Source organism: Gopherus evgoodei, chromosome 3 (genome assembly GCF_007399415.2).
Source record: "Gopherus evgoodei ecotype Sinaloan lineage chromosome 3, rGopEvg1_v1.p, whole genome shotgun sequence".
Taxonomy (NCBI): Eukaryota; Metazoa; Chordata; order Testudines; family Testudinidae; genus Gopherus; species Gopherus evgoodei.
The window spans coordinates 32,780,202-32,793,736 of record NC_044324.1 but is presented as its reverse complement, the minus strand read 5'-3'; the positions used below and the strand labels follow the sequence as shown (position 1 = coordinate 32,793,736).

Genomic DNA, 13,535 nt, shown 5'->3' with positions numbered 1-13,535 from the left:
GGATTCTTAAAGGTAGGAGTCTGATTAAGTGACCTGATTGGGGCAGGGGAACAAAGGTGCTTAACCACCCAGAGCTGTGAGTGATTTCCCCAGAAACCTGCTTCAGTTCAAAGGAAACTGTATATGCTCTGCACTTCTGAAAATCAGGCCACTTATTTGAGTGAATTAATACAGATTTAGGAGCTGCAAATTTCAAAGCATGGACCATCTACTGGGAGAATGTAACCCTGAAAACCAGTAGTAAGAAGCCCATCAATTAGAACAACTTGTAATTCATGCAATGAGAGCAAGAAAAATGACTGATAAATTAGCTGAATCCCAGGGCTTTATACTCATATGTTAGCGTTGCATTAACACTGTTTCTCTGATACCCCTTTTCTGTGAAAGCCACATGCTGAAGAGGCCACTAGATGACAGCATTCCTCATCTGTATCCAAACTTCTCCATGGTTGTCTTCCTATTTGATACAATTTTTACCTACATGGTCACGATTTGCTCCAAGAGTAGTGTAAAACTCTAAGCGCAATCATTTTTCTTAATGTGACTGTGTAACCTGACTGCTGTGTCATTTCTGTGAGAGATTTTCTTTATTTCAAAAGTAAAATAGACATTCATAAACCATTAACAAAAGTGATTTTAGACTTAAATATAATTTTTTTTATTTCATATTGAAATGTAGAGAAATAAGCATAAGGAAAATGTATTCCTTCTCCTCCCAAGATGAATAGATTGGCATTGAGGTGAAGAAATGGACAGTAGCAAACAAGCACAGTATAGGCAAAAGGCTGATATTTTAAGAGTGGCAAGGGGTGAAAGTGAGAACAGCACTGGAAAGAAAGGTCAGTCAAGACTGAAGGGGAGAGGAGTGAGCAAAGTGATGGGAAAGAGGAGGAGAAGACAGGAAGAAAAGGAAATCTGATAAAAGGAAGGGATGAGGGAGCCCTGACATTCTATGATTCTATAAATTTAGAGTTATAAGCAGAGAGAGAGTCAAAAGGAATGTATCCCACTTAATATACTGGGGTAGATCCTCAGCTGGTATAAATGATCATAGCTCCAGTGTGGAGCTGTGATCACTTCCACCAGCTGCTGATCTGTCCCAGTGTCTTTCTGGTTGCAGACAAAAAGCACTATTTCCATAAAAGCAATTCTCAGATGTTAACTTCAAGAAGAAATAAAGGAGTATGAATTTCAAAGTCTCACCCTCACTTTTGGATAGAAAGACCCAATGGCATGTATCCGTGCTCTTTTCTTGTAGTTGAACAGAAATATGTTTATTCATAGAAATCTGAATTTTCTGTGAGAAAGGATTGGGGCAGTAGATGTTCAGTTATCATGGAAAGTGAGAAAGAGGCACTTAAGATGTAGATGGAAGTGATTTTTTAAACTAGACACTTTCACCATTCAGTTCAGACAGGACTGTAGCCTGTTTATAATACAAGTTGTCCTACAAGAAGCTCATCCATTAAACAAGTGGTCTATAAACTTAAGTCTCTAAATATTTGGATGGCTTGATTGTATCATTCTCTTAGTCATTAACATTTATTTTTAGAAGTACTTAGAGCACTTACTTCCCCCCCAGAAATTGCCACATTCCATATTCTGAGCTGTGAACTTTTGTTTTAATCAGTCTTTACAGCTGATGCCCTCATATTGGCAAAGCAGAATTTAGGACGATGGGAGTGACTAATCTATGGCAGATCCTGGAGCCTGTGAAAGAACATGTTCATCTGAGCAGTCTCAAGGGAAAAACCCTTGCTGTTGATTTAAGTCTATGGGTGTGTGAGGCACAGACTGTTAAAAAGATGATTGGAGTAGTCACCAAGCCTCATCTTAGGTACAGTATCTTTTTTTTCCTTCTTATTTTGGGTGGGTAACTGTAACCGGTAAGTGTTTGAATCTGTATGATATAGTTTGCTCGTTTGTTGCTTTACTCCCAGAGTTATGCCAAAATCCATGGTAGTCCATATTACCATATAGTTTTAACCACTTACTCAGTGTGTGCCGATCATTCTGCATGAGCCATTATGAAGTGCCTTGACCGAGTATGTGCATATTTGGTTGATGTGTCTGATGCTTGTTCAAAGAACAAACTAATCAAAGTGACTGTAACTCCAAAGTATTGACTTGTGCAAACAGGACTGAAAAGAGGACATGTGGAGCTATAGACAACTAGAATTTTACTATTAAAAGTGACCAGTGGCTTTTAGATCTCTTAGATTTTGAGGACCCAGCTCAAGAGGCTTTGTGGATGATTTTCTGAAATTGTAAGAGTCCACAGCGCCAACTGTCTTCAACTGAAATTCTGGGTGCACTCCTTTTTCTGATAGCATCTAAAATGTCTCATATTAGGGACCCAAGATAGCTGACCAATTTAAAAAATGCAGCCTTAGCCAATCAGCAGTTAATTAAAAAATTGTCTAATATGGGGGCACTGATTCAAATCTGTAAGTTACTAATCACGTTATTAGTAACAGAAAGTTATTACTCTGATCACAGTGGTGTGGAAATATCAGTCAGTTTTCTAATGGAGATATCCACATCACACAGATCACCCTAACTGGCACCCTTTTAAGAACTTTCAGCAGAGTGACCAAAAGCTGAATGGATCTGGAGAAAAAATTATTTCACCACTGTAGACAGGCTTTCATGGGGACAGGATTAAAAGTTCATTGCTAAGCCATTTTAGGGAAACTTACATGAAAGTGATTGTATTATATTTGTTCTGTACATAAACAGGGTTTCAGCCTCCAGAAATGTCAGTTCATCTCTCCTCAGTAGTAGTATATTATCTAAAATATTTTTAAGTAGTAGTCTTTCTAAATCAATCTAACACATTTGAATATTTGTTCTGCTGCTTTTGAATATCAGCTCAATGGATTATGGCAAAAATGTATCGTCTTTGTGTCAACTCAGTATTACTGTCGAAGGAAGAATTGTGGTTATGAAAGATGCAACATTCTTTTTGCTCACAAGAAATATATAAATCAGTATGTTAAAAATAATGTTATTTCTAATGTATCTGAGTTTTATATCACACTGATCACCATAGCATCTGAGGTATTCTCAACATTTTAACCTTGGATTTAACAGGATGTCTGTTTCCCTCCTTCCAATTTCCCTTTGTCATCAGTATGGAGGTAGGTCTGGGAGCAGATCTTGTTCATGAGCTGGTAAATTTCATGACAGTTTTGGAAGGCTGAACAAGAATATATTCCTATAATACAGAATTCATGAAAAGGTATTAAAGTTCTTCTGAGCAATAAGTCCACAGAAAAATGAATATCTTTTCTCTCTATAGTTACGTACCTGTACAAAGACTTGCCATACAGAATGGTCTGAAATATTTCTGATGTGTTTGTAGATGTTTTCCAAATGGCAGCTATAGACTCTTTTGGGGTGGATGGAGGAGCATTGGGTTAGGGCTATAATCTAATTGTCCTTATGGTGTTTCTTTTGCTGTTTTTGTTCCTTGGTTTGAAACCGTGTACGTTTCATTATGAAGTTCTGACCAACATGAAATTTCCATTTAGGATATACACATCAGTTGTCATGAGACTTAATTTATAACTAAATTTTTCAGTGAAATTGTTTGTTTACTTTGTTAATGCAGGAATCTATTTTTTCGAATCTCTTCTTTAACCTCAATGGAGATCAGATTGGTGTTTGTGATGGAGGGGGATGCCCCAAAGCTGAAAGCAGAAACAATGAGTAAGAGGAATGAGCTCCGCTATGGGTCTTTGAAAAAACCTAGGGCTGCAAAAACAGGGAGATCCTATTTTAAATCAGTTTTAAAAGAGGTGAGTGATAGAGGAATTTCATTATTTGTGGTATTAGAGAATGGAGAGGGAGGGGGGAAAAAAAGAGAATTTACAAAAAAACTGACAGAAATTACTCCAGACAGATTTTTCAGTGAGATTTTGCCCCCTAAAAAAAATGGCATCACTTCGAGATTGGATATTAGTCCTGTAATTTTCTGTATTAAGAGTTTATGAACCCGCTTTTTTTCTGGAAGTTCATATAAACTTCTTGGGGCAGTATGTTCCCGTATGTACTGTACAGCATTGAACACAACAATGTCACTCAGTGCAGAATGATCATTTGAATTAGCACGTAAAAATTATTATCCATATTCTGGAGTCTACAAACTTAGTAGTCTCCCCTATCTATGTAAATTCCAATAAACTTTTATTAAACTCCCATGGTATACATATTGACAATAAATCGTAAGTGAATATAGTGCCTGTTAATAGTTCTAGGTTGACAATACTGGAGACTCTTCTCTAGCTAAGTGCACAATAGGCATTACACAGATAGTGTTAGTACAAGCTCTCTTCACCGTTCCTTGGATGCTCCTTAAACCTGACTTGCTCTGTTCCATTCCTTAATCTCTTTGCTGATGCTGGAAAGAAGGTGGACTATTGTCCTGGTGATTTTGGCATCAGGACACCCATCTATTTGAAAGCAGATAGAAATTCTAGTTGTTCTAACAGCTGTTGCATGACAAGTCTGTCTGTTCATTACTGATCTGTGCTGGATTCATACTAGTGATCATGAGGTAAAAGGCTCTGTATCTTATTACCAATCTCTCAAGCTGTCTAATTCCTCATAAGCCTTTTTGGTTTTATATTTTGATTACTTACCTAATAAACATATTAGTGTTGTGTAGACCTGTGTATGTCTCTCTAAAGCAGGGATTCTTTCTTTCTGAGCTTCCTCTCCCTCCCCCCAACATGCTATAAAAATTCCACGGCCTGTCTGTGCTACAACAACTGTTTTTCTGCATATAAAAGCCCAGGCAAGCATTAGGGGGTAGCAAGCAGGGCAGCTGCTCAGGGCTCCATGCCACAGGGGGCCTTGTGAAGCTAAGTTGTTCAGGCTTCGGCTTCAGCTGGAGTGGCAGGGCTTGAAGCTCTGGGCTTCAACCCCAGGTGGTGAGGCTTTGGCTTTCTGCCCTGGGACCCAGAAAGTGTAATGCCAGCCCTGCTTGGCAGACCCCCTGAGACCTGCTCATGGTACCCCAGTGGGCCCTGAATCACTGGTTGAAAACCACTGCTCTAAAACACGTAGCACGCTTTTGGTCATTACATAAATAACCTAGGTCTATGAACCAGGAAAGTAGCCATGTTAACATAGTTAGCTGTGAAAATGTTTGGTAAGAAATGTATTTAGCTAGGTTGAGAGAACCAAGATTGCAGCACAAATAGCTCTGTCAATCTGTATGAAAGTTTTTGTTGATATCTTTCGTTACTAATTCCTCATTTCCTTAGTGTTCAGATCTTTCTTTGCTCTCATATCAATATAATGTACTACATGATTGTTTGTGGCATGAAATCATACATGGCAATATCAATTTGCATGTTGAATTTGTGGGCCTTGGACCACAATGACTACTATCCTGTTAAGTAACATTCTAGAACAATTAGAAACTTGTAGATACACCTCTATCCCGATATAATGTGACCCGATATAACACGAATTCTGATATAAGGCAGTAAAGCAGTGCTCCTGGAGGAGGGGAGGGCTGCGCACTCCGGCAGATCAAAACAAGTTTAATATAACGCAGTTTCACCTATAATGCGATAATATTTTTTGACTCCAGAAGACAGCGTTGTATCGAGGTAGAGGTGTGCTTAATGTCAGCTTCATTGTTTGCCAGGTTTCTTTTGTGATTGAAGTAAACTGTACTTCCATAAGGTTTTTAGTAGTGTTGGAAAAGTATTTCTAAGACAGGAATGAAATGAGGGAAGATGTTCGTTTGCTTTGTTTATTCCTCTTCAAGGGCATGATCCAAAACCCAGTGGAAATATTCCCATTGATTTCAGTGGCTTTTGGATCAAGCACCGGATGAGTAACCCGAATATAATATATTAATGTTGTCAAGCTGCTTGGAGTGAGCTACGCTCCACTAGGACAGCAATTCTTACTAGGCCACTCTTGTGTTTCTGATTTGTTAAAAATCCTGACTTGTGAAGAGAAGGCACCATAATAATTCAGTACAGTCACTTCAGGTAGCTTGCACACAATGCTTCTACAAAGATAACCTTCCTTTTCTGCTGCTCTAACCATGATTTCCCCTGGATCCCAACCTCACTCATGCACATGCACAATTTTCTTGAGTCTCTGGATTGGCTCCTCTGTTCCTTTGCACATTCCCGTCTATTACTTTTCCACTTATGCAATTGCTGTAATTACCACAGAGATGTTATGTGATTATGAATGGGAGGGGACATGGATCCCTGAGGCACTTCATTTAAGTGTAATCCATGATGAAAGTTTAAGAAGTCCTGTTCATACTTTGTCTTGCCTATGTTTCACCCAAGCTTCGCTCACTGTCTGCTTCTGTACCTCTTTCTGCACAGAAGCCTCCTAAGCAATGTATGCCAATCCTCCAGCCTCTCCTTCAAAAATCTGATGAGCCTATCTGATATGCGAAGTGTTTTGACACTCAGTGTGTGTTTAGTACTGTGAAACTGAACATAACCATGTCTCTACTCACTATAAATTATAAGTTAGTTCAGTCGGGGATCTAGTCTTTGTTTGCAATGCCACATGTATTGTAAAGTGACACATACAATAATAGTATTACGCTGATAATAATAATAAAAGCCACTGCAGACATACACATGACTTTGAGGACTGTTTAGAAAAAATTGTTAATTGTAAAAAGGGATAATTGAAGATTCAATCCCTGTCTTCTCTTGAATATTTTTGTTTTCTTTAGTGCCTTGAAATGTTGGAGTGTTTAGGATTACCTTGGGTTCAAGCAGCTGGTGAAGCGGAGGCAATGTGTGCTTATCTGAATGCAAATGGATATGTGGATGGCTGCATCACCGATGATGGAGATGCTTTCTTGTATGGAGCTCAGACAGTTTATAGGAATTTCACCATGAATGCAAAGGTAGTGTTTTAGGTTTTTGGAGTCTTTTTTTCCTTCAGACTACTTCACACTCATTATATTGCTCAAATAAATGTGAAGCACCTAGTTAATTGTTCAAAATATTTATGGTATCTGTTAGGGCTTCTCCTTCACCCCTCCCTTGGTTCTTGTCAGACAGACAAAAAGCAGAAGACCAGAGTCCAAAGTGCAGGCAATGCAATGTTTAATGGGATTACTCAAGCAAGCATATCCATAGCTCTGTACACTGCAGAGCTTTACTCCGTTCCTTTTTCCCACCACCTCCTCCTTAGCAAGTTTAATTATATCTGTAGTACACGCCCCTGGTCCCACCCCTTACAATATATGGTCATGCTCCGTTTTGGAGGATCATGAGTCTTGGGGGCTTTGGTACCACCTCTTTTGTGCCTCATCAGAGGGATAGGGAGCGAGGTTGTGTTTTGGCCAGGGTCACCATTTCTTTCGCTTTTTAGTGTTTCTTGTGCTGCCCCTCCTTGCCCCTCCCAACTGGTTGCTTGGTCTTGCCTTGTGATAGAAGTTGAGGCAGTCATGTATATTAAACTCCCACCAAAACCTGCAACATTTTAACTCACTTCCTTGTCTTTTCTCATTGTGCTATAAATCCCATCTGCATCCCAATGCAACACAATGTCTTTGTTCACACATATTAGTAAAAATATCAAAAGTCAAACAGGCAAACAAAACCCAAAATTTTATTTGAGGCAAATATTCAGGCTAAATACTATATTAACATCACTAACAGCATCATACTTTTGTCTTCCTAGATTTGGTCTTGCTTAAGATCTGTTTTTATACAGCAGATTTGCTTCACTTGATTCATTAGTGTTCAAGCACTGAATGAATAAGAAAAACAGCTGAGTTGACTGACAAACGTGAAATTAGCTGCTGTCTGTTAGGTTTTCTATTACATGAATTCTTATGTGACTTAAAGCTGTACATTTTCTACAGGACACAGCCCTATAGTGACAGTTGTGTGCTTATAGAAGCAAAAGGTCTAGGGGTTAAATAAATGCAAATTCACTTATTTGCATCTTACTTACACATTAAAATATGTAACACTTTCACACTTGATAATGATGGCTGCTTCTCAAATCAGGCACTGTTGACACCATGTCTTGTACATCTGAATAATAAGCTATAGTATGACCAGTCCAAAAATGAACGTATCCAATAAAGCAGACCACCCTGGTTAAAATTATAGATGCATTAGGAATGTAGTTTGATACATTTGAGAAGGCAGAACAAATAACTTTCTTTTGCACTCTTCTGTAGTATGCAGAGAGAGTTATTTTATGCTACGTCTAGGGCAGGGGTAGGCAACCTCTGGCATGCGTGCCAAAGGCGGCACGTGAGCTGATTGTCAGTGGCACTCACACAGCCCGGGTCCTGGCCACCAGTCCAGGGGGCTCTGCATTTTAATTTAATTTTAAATGAAGCTTCTTAAACGTTTTAAAAGCCTTATTTACTTTACATACAACAATAGTTTAGTTATATATTATAGAAAGAAACCTTCTAAAAATGTTAAGATGTATTACTGACACGAAACCTTAAATTAGAGTGAATAAATGAAGATTCGGCACACCACTTCTGAAAGGTTGCTGACCCCTGGTCTAGGGCATCAAGCAAGTGGGGTAGCAAATGGAGTAAAGATTGAAGATTTAAATGTATACTGGTATAAGAAACTATTGTTCAGCTAAAAGAAGTGCTTGTATCTTTGTGAGAACTAATGGAATGAAGAGGCAGAGCTGGGAGCACATGTTAAAAAAGAAAATGTTTTAGGACAATTTTCTTGTGTTCGTTTGCTATACATTTGTACAGAGTAAACTAGAGCCCAGTTTTCAAAGTGGGATGTCTTAAATTAGGTGTTCAAATCAGCATTAAAATGGGTATTTACTGTAGTTGTCTAAGTATCTGTCGAGGTGCCTAAGAAGTTTGAAAATTGGGTTTTAAGTTTTTGTTTTAAAGTTCAGATTTTTTGATAGAAGACAGCTTCCTCCTTTGAGCACACAACTGTCACTACAGGGCTGTTCATTCATCCTTTGCAGCTTCAGAGTGTTACTTTGTCATTCTATAAGCCTAGGATGTTGGTTAAATTTCTAATCCTTGATTAATTATTTTACTTAAAAATAGTAACATTTGTATGTAGATTTTGAAAGCTGCAGTTCTTAAAATCATGTGGTCAGTCTTTATGTCAATCATACTTTGTATAACAATGACCAATGGCTTGGTCTCCTCTAGGCTAGCAGTTGAACAACAGTAGGACAAACTGCTATTAACCTGTCAGCAACATGTCAATTTCCTAGTCACCTGTGGTCCTGCCTACACTATTTCCAGCTGTAATATTTTTCTTGCAGGACCCACATGTTGACTGCTATACAATGTCCTCTATTAAGGAGAAACTACGTTGTGACAGAGAGTCTCTGATTGGGCTAGCAATTCTTCTTGGTTGTGATTATCTTCCTAAGGTGAGGAAACTAATTATTTACCATATTCCTGTGACTTATTTTTTCTGAACATACAGTACCAATTAAGATTTGAGCATGTATAAAAATATATGAAATGCATGGTAGACTACAGACATCTAGCTGAGGAAAGTACCTTAATAACTCCTACTGTAAAGACATTTCCATAATACTTAGTACTGAAGATTAACGTTTGCAACTCTGTGAGATAGATAAGTATTATCATTTTACAGATCAAGAAGCTAAAACAAATTTAGATAGCATGCAACAAATATGTGGAAGAGCTGGTGTAGGCAACTAGGAGCCTGTTAGAACTTTGAGCTCCCAGTCTCACACTTCGTCCATTAGATTTATGCTTTCTCTCCACACCGTGGCTGTAACTATGCTAGTAACAAGCGTGTTTGAAAATGGTGTAGTCTACAGTATGTTTATGGAAAACACAGTTGCCAGAAAAATCCTTGTGCACTCTGGAGAAATCAGTAATAACTTTCTAGATGTGATTGCTGGTAGACTGTTCTTGGCACAGTGTGGATTTGACCAAAAAGCATGGCTGTATGGAAATTGGGGAGCTAACCACTTCTGCTGCAGGGCTTAAAGAAATGTCTAACAAATGCATTTGTCTGGTGTGACCAGACACACCTGATACTGCATGTTCTGACATTTCATTGGAAACTGCTGCTGTAATGCATACAGAGGAAGGTGAGAGGAAATAATATCTCGTTTTGTAAGTACTGCTGCTCTTGACTAGAAAAAGATGAGCTGAAATGGAAGTTACCAATAAAGGCTGATGAGCACTACTCTTTGCAAACTATGGCAATGAGCACTTCATTATGAAGCTGTTCTGATGGTTTGTCTACCCCACTGTTTCTTCATTCCAAGTAAAGTGAAGCGATTCCAAATCCAGTTTACCAGTCTAAAACCTCATTTGTGTCTGTCACTGCCACTTAGGGTGGCCAGACAGCAAATATGAAAAATCGGGACAGGGGCTGGGGGTAATAGGAGCCTATATAAGAAAGACCCAAAAATCGGGACTGTCCTCATAAAATCGGGACATCTGATCACCCTACTGCCACTCAACCAAGGATAGCTCTTGAGTTCTTTGCCCTAGTCTCTCTAATATGCAACATTATCCTTTGGAGAGGTGAAGTTCTATTGCAGATTAGAATGTACTGAGTTACACGGCAGAGGCATATTATTCAAACAGAGAGGTGTAACATGTCCTATAGTACCTGTCACAGAACCTTGAGTACCAGTACTGATACCCATATCAGTAAGTACTTCTCGAGTGTAGAGTGTTTTAAAGGGACACAGTCAAACTTATTTTCAGAAATCAAGAACTTAAAGAACTCTACCTGGATATAACGCTGTCCTCGAGGGCCAAAAAATATTACTGTGTTACAGATGAAACTGCATTATATTGAACTTGCTTTGATCTGCTGGAGTTCGCAGCCCCTCCCCTCTGGAGCGCTGCTTTACCGCGTTATATCAGAATTCGTGTTATATTGGGGTAGAGGTGTATAATTTACTTTTCTGATGTGTTCTTTAAATAGTATGTCATCGAAATACTGTAGAATAAATCAGTGAGATTTGTTCCCATATTGATGTTTGGAAGCTTGTTTTGAGTGTCTCTAAAAGAAATAATAAATATGCCTGGGTTTATTCCTCTTCCACTCTCCTGCTATCTCTTCAATTTGTGGTGTTTTGTTTTTCTGCTGCTGTTGCTGGTAAATACCCTCCTGCTAAGGAAAAATATTATTATGAACTGCCCCAGAGCGGCATATGAGAGTGAATTCATCACCCTAGTGTAAGACACAGGAGATGCCACAGGCAGTGAACAATTAAATTTAATTTAATTTGCACATATTCACTAATCCCACTCTAACAAAGTCATTGGGAATTTTGCCATTGACATCTGAGACTCAGGATTAATTCCAGAGCAAAGAAACTCAAATAGAGAGGATCCCTCCCCTCCCCTATAATCTTCCTGCAATTCTGTTTAAAGGCAAATGTTTCCTACTCTACATCAAGCCTTAGGAATAACTTATAACAGAAATAAAATTTCTGAAGAAAATGACTTTTTTGTTTCAAGTTGCTGGTGTCTTTGTAAATCAGGTGTTTTCAACTTTTTTGAATCACCCCACCTTAGCTCCTTTTAAAAAAAAAAATAAAAAAGCTTGGAGCCTTTTCTCCCCAAAATAGTGAAAAGGGTACTGCCACCTAGCACTCAGTGTTTAGATGGCATCGTTTGCTCAGATTAGGGGGGCCACGCACCACAGGTTGCAACACCACTCTCTCAAATTTGGCCCGGCCATCCTTCTGTCAAGATGGGCCATATCTGAATGAGTGGCATTGTGTCCTGTGGTGTTTGGGACGCGCGCGCACACACACTATAATTTCTGCATTATTAGAAGGCTTGCTTTGCCCTCCCTAGAAACTTTGACACTCCTCACACCCTGGCTGCGAACCTCTGCTTTAAATCATGGAGCATTAATGGTCTGCAGGGCCTCTTTGATAAGACAACTTTTTGACTTAAAAAAAAATAATTAGCTCACAAGTGAATAAGAAACAATTGCTATATGTACTGGTGTGTAGTAGGAAAGACCAAGATTAAGTTATAGGAATCAAATGAAGAATTTGAGAATGAAGCAGTGGGTATTTGTGTTGTTGGAAGGGAGTATCCAGGAGAGGATTCCCTTTTTTTAATGCAGTACTTTGCAGGCAAAAAGAAAACACAGCACCTCTGATTTAATAACTAAAGTACAATGGACTAGGAGCTTCTGACATACTGGGTTCTTATGTGGTTCTAAAGTGAGTTGGCTTTGTAATACTCAAAAAAGCTCTTGAATTATTGCAGCTCAGTAAAAGTGAATGAAGGCAGGACCTCCTAGAAAGAGTAATACTACTGACCCTTAGCTGCTTCTACTGAAATCTTAACTTAGAAACCTGAGGGAATAGGTGAAATATCAAAAAAGAGCTAAGAAGAAAACTGCACCATTCCAGAAAAGGTCTCACTTTTCTTTCTGCAGTGTCTGTCTGTCTGGCTTCTTATGACTGAACGTCTTGAGTTGTCAACCAAAAGGCTTTACAGAGAAGCAATCACAACTCCTCTTTTTTCCTACATATGCGTGCTTGCTCGCTCACTCTCATATTACATTGCTTATCTCTGTAAAAGATATTTCTAATATGCAAAGAAAAGAAATCTGAAAACAAATTATGTAACTGATCAGTGCTGTACACATCATATTTGTCAATAGAAATAGAATTCATATCCTCTTCCGAAAACACTGGTATCAGTTTTTTGAGGAATTATCCTATGTTTTCAATGTATTGTAGGGTTCTGAACTTTATTTTCATTATCAGGAAACATGAAAACATAAAATCATATTTGGGAAGAATTGCTCTGATTTTGGAGCTAAAAGTTAAATAGCAAAATGATGAAGGTTAGGGCTTGTCAAGCAAGATTATCATTTAATGTTTTTCATAACAGGATTAAGGAAGAACATCTTTTAGCCTTGAAAAGGTGTCAGGAAACCTAATGAAAGTCTTGTGAACCAACTCCACTTGGCTCTGTTTGCATTCCACCAGTTATTTGCTCTGACCTAATATAGATGATGATAATTTGAACAGGATAAGGGAGGCACAATCATCTGCAGTTTGAAAAATCTGTGAGAAAAAGGTGGCAGAACGAAACAGAAGTCAGAAAAGAAGTAAACCTCCAGAGTGAAGACTTGAGTGAAGAGTGGGAGGAAGAGAGTAACTCCATATAGCAGCTTCTGTCTTTACTGCTTTAAAATGTAAACCAAATAATTAGGTGAAGAAACATAATATGAAGGAACCAAGTTCACGGGAAAGGGGGTGTCCCCAAATAGCCATGTTTACTAAGTATATGCAACATGCTCCTTGCAGGGTTCTGAAGGCTTTGAAAACATAGAAAGCAGTAATGTCTATTAAAGGGCTCTCAAACTATCTAAAGGGACACCACCCAATTCTTATATAGAACAGCTTTTTAGCTAAGTTGCTGTGATCAGAATTGATATTTACCAATCTTCTTCTTAGGCAATTGTGGTGGTGGTGGTATTTCTAAAGCATTATAAGAGTGTTTGGCACTTTACAGACAAAATGTGCGTAAGAGACTGGAAATTGTTAATATATGA

General features: G+C 38.5%; 1 protein-coding gene across 8 annotated transcripts in view; it reads left to right on the top strand.

Annotated features, from left to right (window-relative positions):
• Positions 1–13,535, top strand: part of GEN1 (GEN1 Holliday junction 5' flap endonuclease) — a 43,054-nt gene that overhangs the window by 6,182 nt on the left and 23,337 nt on the right. For 7 of the 8 annotated variants that reach the window (XR_003999479.1, XR_003999478.1, XR_003999481.1 and 4 more), the window contains exons 2-5: positions 1,631–1,837; positions 3,614–3,800; positions 6,725–6,901; positions 9,274–9,384. Coding sequence is in view for 4 of the 8 variants with exons in the window: in XM_030555380.1 (XP_030411240.1) it covers positions 1,677–1,837; positions 3,614–3,800; positions 6,725–6,901; positions 9,274–9,384 (636 nt within the window). In the remaining 4 variants the exon portion in view is untranslated. Of the gene's footprint in view, positions 1–1,630; positions 1,838–3,613; positions 3,801–6,724; positions 6,902–9,273; positions 9,385–13,535 lie in introns of those variants that run through there. The other variant, XM_030555381.1, reaches the window with a different exon arrangement.